Source organism: Balaenoptera borealis (genome assembly GCF_965194805.1).
Source record: "Balaenoptera borealis genome assembly, chromosome: 4".
NCBI classification, from domain to species: domain Eukaryota; kingdom Metazoa; phylum Chordata; class Mammalia; order Artiodactyla; family Balaenopteridae; genus Balaenoptera; species Balaenoptera borealis.
Window position 1 is genome coordinate 3,615,843 of NC_138861.1, and position 20,535 is coordinate 3,636,377.

The 20,535-nt window shown below is 41.5% G+C and overlaps 1 protein-coding gene across 10 annotated transcripts in view; it reads right to left on the reverse strand.

Annotated features, from left to right (window-relative positions):
- SPMIP2 (sperm microtubule inner protein 2) overlaps positions 1 to 20,535 on the reverse strand; it is a 163,630-nt gene that overhangs the window by 114,817 nt on the left and 28,278 nt on the right. For 2 of the 10 annotated variants that reach the window (XM_082391366.1, XM_082391365.1), the window contains exon 2: positions 12,274 to 12,362. The exons of 6 other annotated variants lie outside the window; for them this stretch is intronic. In XM_082391366.1, coding sequence (XP_082247492.1) covers positions 12,274 to 12,362 — 89 coding nt within the window. Of the gene's footprint in view, positions 1 to 1,068; positions 1,597 to 10,490; positions 11,697 to 12,273; positions 12,363 to 20,535 lie in introns of those variants that run through there. 2 more of the 10 variants (XR_014244447.1, XR_014244446.1) reach the window with 2 other exon arrangements.

A 20,535-nucleotide genomic window follows, 5' to 3' on the forward strand; every position in this document is an offset into this window, starting at 1 on the left:
GTACACGCGGAACGGCAGAACTGCACGGCTGCCCAAACGTTTTGTTGGTCATTCTGTGGCATTAAGTGTTATCTGCTGTATGTTCCCTCTTTTAAAAATACAAACAGACATGGATGGATCATTAATATATTGATTTCCGAGTTCGTAATAACACCTAGAAGAACATAAGGGTGGCCAGGACCCGGGACCCAGCACTTCGCATCCTTGGGTTCACCTGGCCCACACCTCCTCCTTCAGGTCCCCTCCAGGGATCTAGCATGGTTCCCGAAAGCTCCAGGTGTGTTTTGTTTCTGAGTTCCCCTCCACTCCCCATCGCTTAGAGCCATTCCTGGGAGACCTGGACAGGCTCTCCCTGCCCCGGGATCGTTCTCAACAGACTAAAGCCGTGCATGGTACAGGAGAAAGCCAGCAGAGGTTTCCCTCCCTCCCTCCCTTCCTTCGCTCCTTCCTTTTTTCTTTCTTTTCTTTAATTTGAAACAGATTCATACTGTAGCCGTTCTTATTCCAGCTTATCACCATGTCCGCTCAACTCTCTAAAATTCGTACAATAATGATCTTCCCTCTCACTCCCATCCCTCCCCCGTCTCACAGGGATGCAGAAATGCAGCCCTAACTGTGAACGATTCCGAGGCCCCAGGGATCCTGTTTCCAGGCTCCACAAGCCCGTCCGGCTGGCACTGTCCCCTCGCTCAGGACCACAAGCAGCCCGTTCCTCTTCTGCAGACACCCCTCCCACTGCCCCACACACAGACGCCTGCTTCCCTAACCTGCCTGCACGCACTGAGAACAGAAAGCAGCATGTCTGACATCCTTTCCTGAAAGGCAGGCAGTTACCTAGGGACCCTACACACATCGGGGGAAACCACCTGAGACCTGGGTTCTGTAAACCTGGTATGTGGAGCACAGAGGCCGCCCACTTCTCAGTGCTGTGCCCGCCCGCCTCTGTCCTTGTCCAGCTGAGTTGCTGAATCCCCAGACCCTCCTGCCTTCTCGCTGGAGGCCCTGACATTTTTCCTGGTCTGGTTCCCTGGCCCCTCCCACCCTGCCCTCATCACTCCTCCAGAAAACGCTTCACATCATAATAATCTCTACAGCAACTGCTCTGCCAGCAATAGAGTCAGCATTTTTAATCATTCGAGAGGATACTGAACACCCTGGGCTGAGGCATTGCGATTTAACTTCTTCCCCAGGTCCAAGGCTTCCACAAGAAAATCTGCAGGACTGAAAAGGCCTATCGAAGCCTCTCCCACCCCATAGAGTTTGAGTTTGCCGGATGGCCACATTTAAAGCCATCAGAAGCGTGGGGCTCTGGGGTCAAAGCGCCTGAATGCTTTCCTACTTCAGGAGCAATCCCCTTCGACCTCCTTAAGGAAGGGCGCATCACCAGGAGTTCGTGAAGGATTGAGGTGGGAGAAAAGCATTAAAGCCCCAAGGCACGTGTGCTGGCAGGAGGAATGACAAGACGTGGGGTGTCTGTGATCCTTGCTGGCACCACCTGACCCCTTCCCTTCTTCCTTCTGAGGACTTCCAAATGCCACGGGAAACGGAACCACATGAAGAAAGCTCAGCATCCAGGAGCTTTCGTACTTGTAGTTTCTGTTGCCACAAGGAATAAAAAAAAAAAAAATTCTTGAAGGGTAAGGTTTATATGGTAAGCATCAGTATCAATTATGTTCTGACCAGATTCTGAAGTTCAGGTGGATACCCAGGAAGGAGGGTTCTCTCCCTTCCTGAGCACCGTGCATTTTTCAAGACAAGGATAAAGAAAGCTTTCTCTGCAGAGGCTAGCTTCCAGCTCCCAATGTGAATTTATGCCACTGACAGTGACCAATATACTGCTCACACCTGTGTCAGACAGGGAGGGCCCGCTCATGTCAGCTTAGATCTCTCCAGCTCACAAAGATAACCCATGTTCCAGCGCCTCCCCCTCCCCCTTCCTCATTTCCTTTTTCCCTCCCAGAGGTATGTTGTATTTCATTGTAAAGCACTTAGAGACTGCAGCAATATACACCGTATAAATAATAAATGGAATGCGATGGGACTGGAACAGTTGAGTTTCCACGGTGATCTGATGTCTGGCTTTTCTAGGGAATCCAATCAACAAGACTGAAGACTGGCTGCAGGATTGTGGGGAATATAGTGATGAAATCTGAAGTAGAACATCGCCAGCACTCCAGAAGCTCCTTCTGTCCCCTTCTGTTCACTGCCCTGCTTCCAAGGGTAACCAATACCCTGACTTGTAGCAGCAAAGATAAATTTTGGACCAGCACCTCCCATCAGGAAACTTCCACAAGCCTCTTAGATAGCCTCATCCACCAGAGGGCAGACAGCAGAAGCAAGAAGAACTACAATCCTGCAACCTGTGGAACAAAAACCACATTCACAGAAAGATAGACAAGATGAAAGGCAGAGGGCTATGTACCAGATGAAGGAACAAGATAAAACCCCAGAAAAACAACTAAATGAAATGGAGATAGGCAATCTTCCAGAAAAAGAATTCAGAATAATGACAGTGAAGATGATCCAGGACCTCGGAAAAAGAATGGAGGCAAAGATCAAGAAGATGCAAGAAATGTTTAACAAAGACCTAGAAGAATTAAAGAACAAACAGAGATGAACAATACAATAACTGAAATGAAAAATACACTGGAAGGAATCAGTAGCAGAATAACTGAGGCAGAAAAATGGATAAGTGACCTAGAAGACAGAATGGTGGAATTCACTGCTGCAGAACAGATAAAGAAAACAGAATGAAAAGAAATGAAGACAGCCTAAGAGACCTCTGGGACAGCATTAAACGCAACAACATTCGCATTGTAGGGGTCCCAGAAGGAGAAGAGAGAGAGAAAGGACCCGAGAAAATATTTGAAGAGATTAGAGTCAAAAACTCCCCTAACATGGGAAAGGAAATAGCCACCCAAGTCCAGGAAGCGCAGCAAGTCCCATACAGGAGAAACCCAAGGAGAAACATGCCGAGACACATAGGAATCAAATTGGCAAAAATTAAAGACAAAGAAAAGTTATTGAAAGCAGCAAGGGAAAAACAACAAATAACATACAAGGGAACTCCCATAAGGTGAACAGCTGATTTCTCAGAAGAAATTCTACAAGCCACAAGGGAGTGGCATGATATACTTAAAGTGATGAAAGGGAAGAACCTACAACCAAGATTACTCTACCCAGCAAGGATCTCATTCAGATTCGATGGAGAAATCAAAAGCTTTACAGGGCTTCCCTGGGGGCGCAGTGGTTGAGAATCTGCCTGCCAATGCAGGGGACACGGGTTTGAATCCTGGTCTGGGAAGTTCCCACATGCCACGGAGCAACTAGGCCCGTGAGCCACAACTACTGAGCCTGCACATCTGGAGCCTGTGCTCTGCAAAAAGAGAGGCCGTGATAGTGAGAGGCCCATGCACCGCGATGAAGAGTGGCCCCCGCTTGCCGCAACTAGAGAAAGCCCTCGCACAGAAACGAAGACTGAACACAGCCAAAAATAAATAAATTAAAAAAAAAAAAAAAAGCTTTACAGACAAGCAAAAGCTAAGAGAATTTAGCACCACCAAACCAGCTCTACAACAAATGCTAAAGGCACTTCTCTAAGTGGGAAACACAAGAGAAGAAAAGGACCTACAAAAACAAACCCAAAACAATTAAGAAAATGGTCATAGGAACATACATATCGATAATTACCTTAAACGTGAATGGATTAAATGCTCCAACCAAAAGACACAGGCTTGCTGAATGGATACAAAAACAAGACCCATATATATGCTGTCTACAAGAGACCCACTTCAGACCTAGGGATACATACAGACTGAAAGTGAGGGGATGGAAAACGATATTCCATGTAAATGGAAATCAAAAGAAAGCTGGAGTAGCAATACTCATATCAGATAAAATAGACTTTAAGATAAAGAATATTACAAGAGACAAGGAAGGACACTACGTAATGATCAAGGGATCAATCCAAGAAGAAGATATAACAATTATAAATATATATGCACCCAACATATAAGCACCTCAATACATAAGGCAACTGCTAACAGCTATAAAAGAGGAAATCGACAGTAACACAATAATAGTGGGGGACTTTAACACCTCACTTACACCCATGGACAGATCATCCAAACAGAAAACTAATAAGGAAACACAAGCTTTAAATGACACAATAGACCTGATAGATTTAATTGATATTTATAGGACATTCCAACCAAAAACAGCATGTTACACTTTCTTCTCAAGTGCACACGGAACATTCTCCAGGATAGATCACATCTTGGGTCACAATTCAAGCCTCAGTAAATTTGAGAAAACTGAAATCATATCAAGCATCTTTTCTGACCACAACACTATGAGATTAGAAATCAATTACAGGGGAAAAAAACGTAAAAATCACAAACACATGGAGGCTAAACAATACGTTACTAAATAACCAAGAGATCACTGAAGAAATCAAAGAGGAAATCAAAAAATACCTAGAGACAAACGACAATGAAAACATGACAATCCAAAAACCTATGGGATGCAGCAAAAGCAGTTCTAAGAGGGAAGTTTATAGCTATACAAGCCTACCTCAAGAAACAAGAAAAATCTCAAATAAACAATCTAACCTTACACCTAAAGGAACTAGAGAAAGAAGAACAAACAAAGCCCAAAGTTAGCAGAAGGAAAGAAATCATAAAGATCAGAGCAGAAATAAATGAAATAGAAACAAAGAAAATAATAGCAAAGATCAATAAAACTAAAAGCTGGTTCTTTGAGAAGGTAAACAAAATTGATAAACCATTAGCCAGACTCATCAAGAAAAAGAGGGAGAGGACTCAAATCAATAAAATTAGAAATGAAAAAGGAGAAGTTACAACAGACACTGCAGAAATACAAAGGATCATGGGAGATTACTACAAGCAACTGAAGGCCAATAAAATGGACAACCTGGAAGAAATGGACAGATTCTTAGAAATGCACAACCTTCTGAGACTGAACCAGGAAGAAATAGAAATTATGAATAGACCAATCACAAGTAATGAAATTGAAACTGTGATTAAAAATCTTCCAACAAACAAAAGTCCAGGACCAGATGGCTTCACAGGTGAATACCATCAAACATTTAGAGAAGAGCTAACACCCATCCTTCTCAAACTCTTCCAAAAAATTGCAGAGGAAGGAAAACTCCCAAACTCATTCTACGAGGCCACCATCACCCTGATACCAAAACCAAACAAAGATACTGCAAAAAAGAAAATTACAGACCAATATCACTGATGAACATAGATGCAATAATCCTCAACAAAATACTAGCAAACAGAATCCAACAACACATTAAAAGGATCATACACCATGATCAAGTGGGATTTATCCCAGAGATGCAAGTATTCTTCAATATACGCAAATCAATCAATGTGATACACCATATTAACAAATTGAAGAATAAAAACCATATGATCATCTCAACAGATGCAGAAAAAGCTTTAGACAAAATTCAACACCCATTTATGATAAAAACTCTCCAGAAAGTGGGCATAGAGGGAACTTATTTCAACATAATAAAGGCCATATACGACAAACCCACAGCAAACATCATTCTCAATGGTGAAAAACTGAAAGCATTTCCTCTAAGATCAGGAACAAGACAAGGATGTCCACTCTCACCACTATTATTCAACATAGTTTTGGAAGTCCTAGCCACGGCAATCAAAGAAGAAAAAGAAATAAAAGGAATACAAATTGCAAAAGAAGAAGTAAAACTGTCACTGTTTGCAGATGACGTGATACTATACATAGAGAATCCTAAAGATGCTACCAGAAAACTACTAGAGCTAATCAAAGAATCTGGTAAAGTTGCAGGATACAAAATGAATGCACAGAAATCTCTTGCATTCCTATACACTAATGATGAAAAATCTGAAAGAGAAATTAAGGAAACACTCCCATTTACCACTGCAACAAAAAGAATAAAATACCTAGGAATAAACCTACTTAGGGAGACAAAAGACCTGTATGCAGAAAACTAAAAGACACTGATGAAAGAAATTAAAGATGATACAAACAGATGGAGAGATATACCATGTTCTTGGATTGGAAGAATCAACATTGTGAAAATGACTCTACTACCCAAAGCAATCTACAGATTCAATGCAATCCCTATCATATTACCAATGGCATTTTTTACAGAACTAGAACAAAAAATCTTAAAATTTGTATGGAGGCACAAAAGACCCCAAATAGCCAAAGAAGTCTTGAGGGAAAAAAACGGAGCTAGAGGAATCAGAGTCCCTGACTTCAGACTATACTACAAAGCTACAGTAATCAAGACAATATGGTACTGGCACAAAAACAGAAATATAGATCAATGGAACAGGATAGAAAGCCCAGAGATAAACCTACACACCTATGGTCAACTAATCTATGACAAAGGAGGCAAGGATATACAATGGAGAAAAGACAGTCTCTTCAATAAGTGGTGCTGGGAAAACTGGACAGCTACATGTAAAAGAATGAAATTAGAACACTCCCTAACACCATACACAAAAATAAACTCAAAATGGATTCGATACCTAAATGTAAGAAAGACCAGACACTGTCAAACTCTTAGAGGAAAACATAGGAAGAACACTCTTTGACATAAATCACAGCAAGATCTTTTTTGATCCACCTCCTAGAGTAATGGAAATAAAAACAAAAATAAACAAATGGGACCTAATGAAACTTCAAAGCTTTTGCATAGCAAAGGAAACCATAAACAAGACGAAAAGACAACCCTCAGAATGGGAGAAAATATTTGCAAATGAATCATCAAAGGATTAATCTCCAAAATATATAAACAGCTCCTGCAGCTCAATATTAAAATAACAAACAACCCAATCCAAAAATGGGCAGAAGACTAAACAGACATTTCTCCAAAGAAGACATACAGATGGCCAAGAAGCACATGAAAAGCTGCTCAACATCATGAATTATTAGAGAAATGCAAATCAAAACTACAATGAGGTATCACCTCACACCGGTTAGAATGGGCATCATCAGAAAATCTACAAACAACAAATGCTGGAGAGGGTGTGGAGAAAAGGGAACCCTCTTGCACTGTTGGTAGGAATGTAGATTGATACAGCCACTATGGAGAACAGTATGGAGGTTCGTTAAAGAACTAAAAATAGAATTACCATATGACCCAGCAATCCCACTCCTGGGCATATACCCAGAGAAAACCATAATTCAAAAAGACACATGCCCCCCAATGTTCATTGTGGTGCTATTTACAATAGCCAGGTCATGGAAGCAACCTAAATGCCCATCGAGAGACGAATGGATAAAGAAGAAGTGGTACATATATACAATGGAATATTACTCAGCCATAAAAAGGAATGTAATTGGGTCATTTGTAGAGCCGTGGATGCATCTAGAGACTGTCATACAGAGTGAAGTAAGTCAGAAAGAGAAAAACAAATATCGTATATTAACAAATATATGTGGAACCTAGAAAATGGTACAGATGAACCGGTTTGCAGAGCAGAAATTGAGACACAGATGTAGAGAACAAAGGTGTGGACACCAAGCAGGGAAAGCGGGGTGGGGATGGTGGTGGTGGGATGAATTGGGCGATTGGGATTGACATGGATACACCAATGCGTATAAAATGGATGACTAATAAGAAATTCAATAAATAAATAAATAAATAAAGAAGTGGAACCGTCTTGGACACCCTGAGTTTGGCTCCCATCCCAAAGCAGACAGGTTTAGGCGTGCAAAAGCTGCCTCTTTGACAAGGCTAGTATTTTTTCCCCCTCCCTTTCTTGAATCCGTCATTTCATTTGCTTATTGGGATGAACGTCCCTGCATACGAAATATACGGAATAAAGGCAGAGACGGGAGGGCAGGGGAAAAAGGCATGGAGTATAACAGGATAGAAGTAAATAAAGCCCACAGTAAACAGGCACCTATTTACGAGGCATTGTGCAAGGTGATGAAGGGATACACAAGTATCGAGGTCTGAGACACAGGCCCCATTTCCAAGGGGCATGTGTAGCCCTGTATAGAGTCATCACACAGCAACTTGATAAACGCTGGGAGGTAGATGCTGTTACAGGAGAGAAGTCCATCTCAGTTGGGGAGACAAGCCTGGAAAGACTTCCTACCTGGGTCTTAAGCAGGATTGTAGAGATCTGAGGAACAAGCATTGGATGGAGAAACTATGAGGAAAAGCAGATGTATAGACACAGAAAGGGAACAGGTGAGCTTGGGGATCCACGGTGGGTGGGGTAAAGGAGGCTGAGCCCAGACTGGAGAGGAAAGAAAGAAAGGAAGTCACGTCCGTCCAGGAGGCCCTTCATCCCACGTCCTTCAAAAGAATTCTCATCTAATCTTCTACAGAGCCTTGTAAAATAGATACTATTATTCTCACTGTGCAGATGAGTAAATTGCAAAGTTAAGTATTAGCACGGGGGTGGGACTTGAATCTGGGTCCTCTGAGTCTGTGGCCTGTGTTCCTTTGGGGATTCCACGGTCCCTATGTCCTTTCTGTTGCCTCGGAACCAGGTCTCAGGATTTGGAATTTATCTATGGACAGTTGGAGCCATTGAAGGTTTTTTCAACAAGGGAGAAATACAATAATCAGAAAAGAGAGAACAACCTTTAGGATGTTCAGTTCTTACGTTTATCAAAGGGCCTCCAGAGAAAAGGTTTCAGACGGGGCCGTTAGCAGGCAAGGAGTAGTGTTCTCATTGCTTAACTGCCCTTTACCACATCTGATAACTGATAATCTCATAGAAGATTTTACATCATTCTCTAATAATCTGAAATTAATCTGAGTTTTAAAATAATCTGATGTGTACAGCAGCTGAGGTGACATCTTCCTCCCTCTTATTTGGTTTCCAAAAGATTAATCACATCAGAGACACCTATTCCAAACTTAGTGCAAATGAAAATCACTGAAACATTCAGTGCTGGAGCACTTGTGCTTGGCTGAGGGTAGAGAAACTAGGAGAATCATTTAGAAAAGCAATTTGAAATTACAGACCTAGTCCTGAAAATGTTCATTTTTGGAAACTCAGATTAAGATGCTACTTCAGGGACTTCCCTTGTGGTCCAGTGGTAAAGAATCTGCCTTCCAATGCAGGGGACGTGGGTTCGATCCCTGGTCAGGGAACGAAGATCCCGCATGCCGAGGGGCAATTCAACCCGTGCGCTGCAACTTAGAGAGAAGTCCACGCACCTCAACTAGAGAAGTCCACAACAAAGGGCCCACACACCACAAGGAAGACCTAGCACAGCCAAAATAATAATAAAACAGAAATAATAAATAATAAATTTTAAAAAGATGCTACTTCAGTTGAAGCAAACTGTGTGTTAATATTAAAATGAAAGATACCAGTGCCATGTCAGAATATGGAAATATTTATGATGTAATGTTATATGGAAAAAGCTGAGTATATCATTATAATTTTTAAGATATCTGTATATCAATTAGTAACTATAGGAGAATAATACGGAAAGGGTCATTGTATTGCCTTGGGCTTTTTTTCTTTATAACTCTCGTTTTGTTGTTTTGCACATCTTCTAATAGTATTATTTTCTAAATGTCATGGTTGTAGGCACAGGCAACTAGGGTGAAAGGGGACAGAAAACCAGACTAGTTGCTAAGAGTGTCGTCAAACCACAATCAGCACTTCTTATGCTAAGAACAAGCAAAAGAAATACAGTTTCTGTCTGTTTTGTTTTGCCTTTGATCCTTGTTTATATTGTTAAACCAGAAATACCTGGTATTGAATGAAGGGAAGGTATAGAACTTCTTTTTATTTATTTTTATTTTTTATTTTTTAGAACTTCTTTTTAAAAATGTATGCCTCATATTTATAAGCAGGAAAACATGTACTTTACATTTTTTTTCAACGGTGTATATCTTCTTCTTTCTGAATAGGTTTAAGGGCAGCTCTGCCTAAACTTAGAGAAAAGGGTAAGAACTTTAAACTCTCTTTTAGGCATGTGATTCTGTGACTATCGTTGCAGAACCAGAGCTATTACAGGATAAAGAAAACAAACAGCTATAAAGAAAATACTGAAAACATGGCTAAGAGTGGCTTATTTCTGGTTAAAAGCATAATTATAACATAGAGGATAGTATACTTTTTCACTTTAACTGGCACATTTATGAAAAAACAATGGTATAGGAATGACTGAATAACTTGAACAGTATTTTAGAAAGCACGCTCCTACCCATTATCTTTATAGTTTTATGTAAAGTAAAATACTGACCCACAAATGGCTAATAATACCTTTAATTGGCCTTCCCAATTTGATTTTAGGATAGTGATTATAATGAATATACAGTAGTTTTAAAAAATCTAAGTGTAAATGTCATTGTGATGGATACTCTATAGCTTAATACATCTTTTTAAAATTTATTTTATTGGAGTCTAGTTGATTTACAATGTTGTGTTAATTTCTGCCACACAGCAAAGTGATTCAATTGTGCATGTGTGTGTGTGTATGTGTGTGTGTGTGTGTGTGTGTGTGTGTGTATACATACGTTCTTCTTCATATTCTTTCCATGATGGTTTATCACAGGATACTGAACATAGTTCCCTGTGCTCTACAGTAGGACCTTGTTGTTTATCCATCCTATATGTAATAGTTTGCATCTGCTAATCCCAGACTCCACTCCATCCCTCCCCCACCCCCCTCCCCCTTGGCAACCACAAGTCTGTTCTCTGTGTCTGTGAGTCTGTTTCTGTTTTGTAGATAAGTTCATTTGTGTCATATTTTAGATTCCACATGTAAGTGATATCATATGGTATTTGTCTTTCTCTGTCTGACTGACTTCACTTGCTATGATCATCTCTAGGTCTATCCATGTTGCTGCAAATGTATAGCCTAATACATCTGGAACATAGACCTAATCTGAGAGAGTTTATGATCTGAAAGGGGGTAACATGAATGTAGACATAGATCGTCGGACAGCTCAGAACAAGGAGAACAAAGAGAAAAGACAATGGCAGGGGTAGGAGAGCTGCCAGTAGATACACATACGAGTCTGCACAATACACAACACAGGGTGACACCTCCCTGGGCACTGGGATCCTCTGAGAGCCTGAGGGCCAAGTCTATTCTTTGCCACAGACCCCAGACAGCAAGCTTTCCTGAGGCTCCACATCCTAAAGAATGACTGTGAATCTAGGCGTGATAAAACATGGGGTCAAATCAAACGGTGAAGGTTGATAAGAGTTGATTTTAAAAGGCAGATGAGTTTTGTGAAGGCGTCCGTGGGGAGATAACGTCCGAGCTGGGAGGGGAGGCCGTCGCAGGGTTCACTGAGGAGACAGAGCTGACGGCCTGCAGAAGACGGGGTGGCGACCGGAGGGGCCGCGTCCCTCCCCACGGGAGGTGCGCAGGTGCCTGACCGTAGGGGCCGACCTCAGCCTTTGGCACGAGAGGCAGCACAGGGGCCCAGCGAGAGCATCCTCTGCAGTCGTTTCGAGGCCCGTGCAGAACTAAGGCGGGGTTCAGGGGCCCCCCCCAGGCATGCAGGGCACGGCACAGTGAACCCTGCCAGGCCTGACTGTTGCACAGGGCGCCAGGCCCCGGGCGGGCCAAGCTAATTTCCAGGAGGAATCGAGTATGTTCCGAAGTTGCCATCAGAGGGATTGACACAGATTTCCAACGTTGCCAGCCAAGTCAGATAGGGAAATGGACTTGGGTTGGACCTTTAGGGAGAAGTCCAGTGTCAGGGCGAGACAGAGAGGGACAGAGCCAGAACCAAAAGCCCAGGGTTTAGAGCCAGGCCCCAAACAGGGAAGAGATTATGCCCCAGACATTGGGGGAAAACAATGAACAACAATGGCAGCTTGAACAAGGAATAGCGGCTAAGAAAACGTAGACCAGGAAGACAAGCATTTTCTGAATAGTTGTGTCTGGACGGGGCAGTTAACAGTTCCAAACCTGAGGGACTTTGGGGCGGCCAGAGAGCTGCAGGTTATCCTGCGGTTAAATCCCGCGCAAAGCAAACCAGCTAACATAAGCCTTAGCTGTGAGATGCCTTGACCGGATGTAAATCCCACTCCCAAAGTTCCCCTCGTGGAGTAGTATTAAGTACATGTAACGCATCTGAGTACCGACAACACAGGACAAGCTGGGGGGAAAGGCATACCGCCGGAAAACCGCAGACCGAAGGCAGGGCCGGGGAGTTTGGCCTCTGCTGGGCGGATCCCACCACCGCCCAAGCCCCAGGCCCGAGCCGCTCTGCCCCTTCCCCTCCAGACCCTCAGGCCCGACTTGCCTCACCCTGACACCGGGGACACGGCTGGCCCGAGGCTGGATCCCGAGACGCTCGTTCGTGCTGGGCAGGGAGAGATGTGGGTCCTCCATGAATCCTTTGAACAGGACGACAGGCTTGTAAGAGAACTGAACGCTTAGAAGACTGAGCCCAAACACCAGGAGCCCCATGGAAACGGAGGCCTTCCCTCTGGGAAATAAATGCCGGCTGTCTCATGACTGACGGGGGGAGCGTGGCAGCGCGGAGAGCAGGGACCCAACGTCAGCAGACGTGCGGTGGCACAGAGGCTGGCATGATCAGCGAGCCCGGCAACAGCGGGGACGCACAGCACACATCAGCAGGGGCGCCGGGGCGGCACCCACACAGGTGTACGTGCAGAGAGCAGGACCACAGCTGCCTGCCAAGGGGAGACGGGGCCACCCAGCGGTCCCGCCGGAGCAGACAAACAGGCGCGGTGACCGCAGTGCGAGGAGCGGCAAACAGGATGCTATTTTATTACCCTTGAAGAAGTTATCCCTTGATCGTCCCCTGCCAGGCTGCTCTGGCTTAGAAAGCATGGGTTACATGGATTTGAAACTTAAGATAATTGGCTTTATGGGCTTCCCTGGTGGCGCAGTGGTTGAGAGTCTGCCTGCCAATGCAGGGGACACGGGTTCGAGCCCTGGTCTGGGAAGATCCCACATGCCGCGGAGCGACTAGGCCCGTGAGCCACAACTACTGAGCCTGCGCGTCTGGAGCCTGTGCTCCGCAACAAGAGAGGCCGCGATAGTGAGAGGCCCGCGCACCGCAATGAAGAGTGGCACCCGCTTGCCGCAACTGGAGAAAGCCCTCGCACAGAAACGAAGACCCAACACAGCTAAAAATAAATAAATAAATAAATAAATTTAAAAAAAAAAAAAAAAAAAAAAGATAATTGGCTTTAGTGGCAAAAGCAATTTAAATTGTTATATTTTTTCTTATTAATAATATGTCACTGTTTTTTTTAAAAAATTGAAGTATAGTTGATTCACAATATTGTGTTAGTTTCAGGTGTACAGCAAAGTGATTCAGTTATACATACATATATATTTTTCTGATTCTTTTCCATTATAGGCTAAGGTATTGAATACAGTTCCCTGTGCTACACAGTAGGTCCTTGTTAGTTACCTGTTTTATACATTGCGGTGTGTATATGTTAATCCCAAACGTCTGTGAGTCTATTTCTATTTTGTAAATAAGTTCATTTGTATTTTTTTTTTTTTAGATTCCACATATAAGTGATATCATATGATATTTGTCTCTGTCTGGCTTACTTCACTTAGTGTGATAGTCTCCAGGTCCATCCATGTTGCCACAAATGGCATTATTTCATTCTTTTTTATGGCTGAGTAATATTCCATCGTGTGTACACATATCTATAGACCATATCTTCTTTATCCATTCATCTGCCGATTGCTTCCATGTCCTGGCTATTGTAAATAGTGCTGCTATGACCATTGGGGTGCACGTATCTTTTCCAGTTAGAATTTTCCTCTCTTCTGGATATATGTCCAGGAGTGGGATTGCTGGATCATATGGTAGCTCTATTTTTAATTTTTTAAGGAAACCCCATACTGTTTTCCATAGCGCATTAGCCACTATTTTAAAACACCTATTCCATGCTAGTCATTAGGATACACAGGGTATTTATACACGCATAAAAGATTTAACTATCCCCCTTTTTAGGCAAGGAAATCGACATTCAGATGAACTGAGACTCAAACTCAGGCCTGGTGCCTTTTTCCCGAACCCCTTTCCCCCACTACCCTCTCCTTTAACTTCTCCCCGGTGAACTCTGGTACCTCAGGTCACTGTCTTGACTAGTCTTGAAAACTGATTCACCATCTGTAATTGATCCATTTATGTTCAGTTCATTCAGACCGACTGCATTTTAAATAGTCTGTTCCCCCAAAAGTTGACAAAAATGTAGGAAGAATTACCATTTGATTTAAGTTTACCTATTTATGACTCAACCCCACAAAGAAAATTGCAGCATAAGATGTGAGGGTAGCTTTGCAAAGCCAAGTTTCAATGCTTTTGTTTTAAAGATCAACGAAAGGGAAGGTACTGAGAAAAAATAAGAAGTTTACAGCCTGAAAGCTGGGCTGACTCAGTAGCTATTCAGCTTCATTGTACTCTAAAAATAAATAAACTTGTCTTTAGGAGGGTGGCATTTTCCTTGCCTTTTTTCATTGAAGTTGATTCCTTAAGCTTTAGCTATTATGTGTTTACTTAGGTGCTTACAGGGATAATGTCAAAAGACAGCCCTAAGAGTGTTAACTTGGATATTTGTCATTTATGACTGTGTATTATTAATAAGAGTTGGTGAATAAATAAGGAATACCAAGATGAACAATGAATATTTTCAAATCAACACAATTGGTTTGAGAAATGGTTAGAAGAGAGTGATTGATGCTTAATGTGTCAAGGGTTCGCATCCTTCAAATTTTGCCAAGGCACAAAGACCATGTGGAAACAGAAAAGTGTATTAGAACATTTTAAAACATTTCAAGTAAATTGTCTCTAAAACTTCAAAAACAGAAACTCCTATGGACACAAAAGTAGCTTCACTGCTATTCTATCTCCATGCTCATTTAGTGTTTAAAAGAAATTCCTCCATTACCTCTTCTATTTTAATCAGAAAAATGACAAAAGTAAGCTAGAAAATAATTACTAAGGAAAATTCTACTTCTGGTGTCAGCGATCTTCTTGAAATTCTTCACTGTTTCTTGTTTGAAACACAGATGAATAGTTTCCCTCTTATCTTACTCAAAAATGGTTACTGGCAGGATTGTTTTAAAAACAACGTTAACCTTTTCTCTAACATTTATAATGTTTAGGGATTCCTCCCCCAAATTCTGTTATTTTAGTCATATTGAAAAAATTAAACTACCCCCAAGTTTATGAAAACTACATTAAATGTTTAGACATGTATATTGCTTTAAAGCTCTTTTCATTAAAATGTCTTAGTCTAATCCCATTGAGATAACTCTCTTTCATCTGTGAAGTTGTATAGATTTTTCAAATCAAGTTCTACACATGGAAGGGATACACATCTGTACCGAGGGTATAAAAGGAAGCATTGATTACCTCTCAAATTACATTAATGTAACACAACATGGTGTTTCCTATTTGGTTCTATATCTTTGCATTAATAATGCATGCAGTTATTTGCAATAAGAACTTTACCTTCTTGGGAAGGTGTATTTGGTCAGGGGCCCTTTGAGAGTGTTTCAGTTTATACCTGCTCATGTAAACGGAGGCCACCCCTGCACTTACCTGCTCTCCAGTACAGAGTGCTGAGACATTTGACAAAGGTGTCTTGCTGCTTCCTCACTAAGCAGATTTTCTTTTAGAACTCTGTCTTAATCTTTTCAGGTCATTATAACAAAACACCGTAGACTGCATGGCTTATCAACAATAGACACTTAATTACTCACCGTTCTGGAGGCCGGGAAGTCCAAGATCAGTTGGCAGATTGAGTTTCTGAGGAGGGCCTGCTTCCTGGTTCATAGATGGTCATCTTCTCTTATAAGGGTGCTAATCCCATTCATGAGGGCTCCACCCTCAAGACCTAATCACCTCCCAAAGGCTCCTCCTCCTAACACTCTCGAATTGGGGGTTGGGTTTCAAAATATGAATTGGGGTGAGGGTGCACAAGCATTCAGTCTGTAGCAAACAGAGCTGATTTTGAGTGTCTGACATTGAGTACAGACCCAGCTGCAGCACCTGTTTTAAAGAGGGGGGTGACGTGGGTGGAATCTACTCTCTACCTCTGAGTAGATGTCTTGGATGTTTCTGGATAAGTTCATCATAACCTACATTTCCTACCATGAGGAAGAATATCTTTTCATAGTAAATAAAATTGATATTCTTAATGAATTTATTCATGTAGTCCATTTCTTGAAAGGCATTTTTCTCTACAGAACAAAAGCTTCATAATGATTGAGGGTATTTGTATTTTATAGACAAAGTATTCAAGCACTATATTGCCTTCCTGTTTCTCCTGGCATGGTTGGAAGTGAAATTATACCATGTTAATTATGTGTTTAGAAATGACAAAATATATAACCAAAGGGGATTTGTATCCTTGTATTCATTATAATTGAATAGGTCCTAACTGAAAACAAGTCTAAGGTTTAAAAAATAAAGCTATTGATTGATTAAATTACTGCAAGATAGAGAAAAGTCATTTGGGAAAATGATTTGTGTTGTCTTCTGTGAGTTGCATCAGACCACGAAAAATCGTATCAGAAAAGATTGCCTGAAAACAAAGATGATCTAAAGATTTTATTGGAGAAATGAGTCACTGCTTTCTTTAGTGAGAGAAAAATGCTACATCTGGATAAATAAGATGCAAACAAGGCGTGCACCCTGGCTCTACACCCCTTGTATGATCAGAATAGCACTGAACTGCATTGTGCACACAACAAAGGGTCTCCTCTTCTCCCTCCCCCCCATGCTGCTCCTTCTAGGCTGGACCACACTTCCCAACCACCACGGTCTGAACCAACATCCTGCCTTCCTTTCTCAAGCCCTAACGTCTCCTCTGTCCTCACCCTGTATTTTCTGGCTAATTTTCCCCTTCCCGTTGCCCACCTAATGAGTAGACTCAGACAGATTAGTTACACCAATCTGAGACCCTTCTAAGACAGTTGCATAGGCATGATTAAAAGATGAGGCCAGGGACTTCCCTGGTGGCACAGTGGTTAAGAATCCGCCTGCCAATGCAGGGGACACGGGTTTGAGACCCGGTCCGGGAAGATCCCACATGCCGAGGAGTAACGAAGCCCGTGTGCCACAACTACTGAGCCTGTGCTCTAGGGCTTGCGAACCACAACTACTGAGCCCACGAGCCACAACTACTGAAGCCTGTGCGCCTAGAGCCCGTGCTCCACAACAAGAGAAACCACCGCAGTGAGAAGCCTGTACGCTGCAACAAAGAGTAGCCCCCGCTCGCCGCAACTAGAGAAAGCCCATGCGCAGCAACAAAGATCCAACACAGCCAAAAATAAATAATTAATTCTTTAAAAATGAGGCTAGATTGTTAAACAATTGGAAACTACTAAATAGGTTTCCAAGGGAAAGAATTGATAACTATAAGTTTTTATTACCACATGTTTGAGATAATGCCTTCCCTCAGAGCCCTGAGAATTATGAAGCTCACCCAAAATAAGTGACTATAAATCTTTGATAGCATTTTTATGTATTTTGCCCCTCTTCTCAGAGTAAGGTAGTTGCCATGGAAATGACAGTGGCTAAATTCAGCTAGAAATACTTGCTGTTATATATGCCACATGGTTCTTTCTTTCCTTTGAAGCCGGAGAGGGGTATTCTGAAGAGTGACTAATATTCTAAAGACTTTGTAATGCACTCACATTAATTGCAAGGGTCATATATTGATATTTTGCTATATGTTAGACTTTATTATCCTGATTTTACAGATAAAGAAAGTGAGGTTATGAGAAGTTAAATAACTTTTCTAAGGGTTACATGGGTAGGATTCAAATTGGGGCAAGTCTGATATCAGGGTCCCCTCTGCCATGTGGCCTCCAATCATTGCGGCAAAGTGCATACCTCATTGCTCACTTCTTTCTCACTTTTCCTAAATGGCTTTCACCTTTATGATTCCATATAAATAGTCTTATTCAATATTCTAAATTTTTTAGTAAAGTTTTAAATTTTTCAGTCCTCCAAGATTCCAGTTACATTTTACACAACTTTTATTTCTCAGAAATATGACCTGTTATATAACTTGAGAAATATCTTGCTATAAAACACCCATAACTGCTGGAAAAAAAAAACCTAATACAGAGCTGAGCTATAAGTAATATCTGCAGGAGTCAAAGCTGAGCAGTTAGGATAGGAGTTGTGAGTGGAGCAGTGCTGTGGAGGGGTGTTGGTGTGGCAGAAAAATGTGCTGTCCCGGATCTAGGAATTTGGATTTAAATGTCCTCAGGATATGAGGCCTTAGGCTCTAGACTCATGCAAGATAGAGAGTTAGAATCAATAAATCTGCATGAGTTCAGGACCTTAAAAAGCTATGTTCTTAGTGCAAGTATGGACTATAAAAATAAAAACAAAGGCAACCTCCCAGCTAGCACATGGAGTGAACAAAGAAACTCGTCAGCTTGGACTCTAAGTGGAAAAAATTAGTCTCTCCCCTGAGACTCTGTAACCTTCTACCTGCTCTTACTCTGGTTTAGGATTTGAATTTATACCAGAGGTTGACAAACATTCTCTGTACAGGGCCAGATAGTAAATTATCAACTTGTGGGCCATACAGTCTCTGCTGCAGCTCTTCAACTCTGCCCCTGGAGAAGAAAAGCTGCTGTTGACAATATGTCAACAACTGGGCATGTGTGCATTTCAATAAAACTTTATTTACAAAAAGAGATGGTAGTTTGTTGAATGCCAATATACCAGCTGCCTGGGTCGAGTATCGGTAAGTTGAAAAATTGATGTAAAAATTGGTCCTGTCCAGTGATAGGTTCCACTGGACAGGGCCACCTAAGGCTCCTGGAAGAAACAAACATAAAGCTATTCAGAAGGGACAGCTTGTTCGCTTGGGATGTGAGGGATTCCCCTTCTGAAGGTGAACACAGGTTCCTGAATACAGTGCACACAAGGAAACAGCTCACCAAGTTTGAGAGTCAGCAGACACAACAAGTAAAAGGATTCAGTTTCCTAAGACCATCAGCTAACACAGAACTATTAAATAGGACAAAAAATAGACATAATGTGATTAAGAGCATAAAAGAAAGACTCTAAAATAGGAGAAAATAATAAGAGTCTATGAAAATCCAACATATAGATGGGAAAGAAATAATTAAATACAGCCTCTATAAATATGAAAAACAAAAGGAATTGAAATGAAATACCAATGGGAAAGTTAAAAGACCAGAACTGAGACTTGGTAAACTCTAAGTTAGGTCTGAGGAAATGACCCACATTCTAACGTGCAGAGATGAAGAGACAGAAAGTGGGATGAAGAGGAAAATAATAAGGCCTAACTCAAAACCACCTTAGAAAACATTTGCATCTCTTAAAAGAGAGAATCAAGAGAATGGGAGACATGTAATATTTAAAGAGATAATATCTGAAAAACTTTTAGAATTGCTAAAGACATAATCCTCAGATTCACAATTCACAGTGAGTCCTAAGCAGTATAAGTAAAAATATATTTTAGTGAAGTTTCAGAATAAAAACAAAGAGAATAGTTTAAAAGAAATCGGAGAAAAAGACAAATTACCCACAAAGAAATGATGGATAGAATGACACAGGACTTCTTAACAGTAACAATGGAAGACAAAGACAGTGGAATAACTTCAAAGTATTAAGAGAGCATCTGTCAGAATTCTATATTTCGGAGACAACCATTTTAGGGTGAGAAAAAAATTACTGTTTTAGACGAGACTTTCATACCACTGATCATCTTACCCTACTTAGAGCTCTTGCTCCCACTTTCCTTCCATCTCCCTGATTATCCATTTCCTCTCAGTTATGATGACTCAGTCCTTTCCCATGAACATTCCCAGGAAACTTGTCCTCTGCTCTCTGCTCTTCCTGGTCATTTACTCTCAAGGCTTCAAATCTCTGTGACTTGCAGATTCATGTTTCTTTTGCTCCATATCTCACTGAAAACTCAGTCCTGGGTCCTAAGGCAACAGGAAATGTCCAGCTGCTTATGTGACTAAAAGTGTTTAAAGTAACATTCGCCAGAAAAAGACAAATACTGCATGATCTAACTGATATGTGGAATCTAAAAAATGCAACAAGAAAACAACTGACTCACAGAAAAAGAGATGAGATGTGTGGTTACCAGAGGTGGAGGGAAGAGGGAGGGGGAATTAGATGAAGGTGTCAAAAGGGACAAACTTCCTGTTATGAGATACATAAGTCCCGGGGATGTAACATACAGCATGATCGCTGTAATTAACACTGCTGTGTGTTACATATGAAAGTTTTTAGGAGTAGATGTGAAGAGTTCCCATCACAGGGAAAGAACTTTTTTTTTTCTTTTTTCTTTTGTATCTATATGAGATGATGGATGTTAAGTAAAGTTACTGTGGGAATCACTTTACAATCTATGTAAATCAAGTCGTTATGCTGTATACCTTAAACTTATACAGTGCTGTATATCAATTACATCTCAACAAAAGTGGGAAAAAAAAGTAATTAGAAAGGAAGGTAACATCTCTCCATGCTGCCACCACTGACCAAATTAGGTATCTCTTGCAGTGTCCTGTATC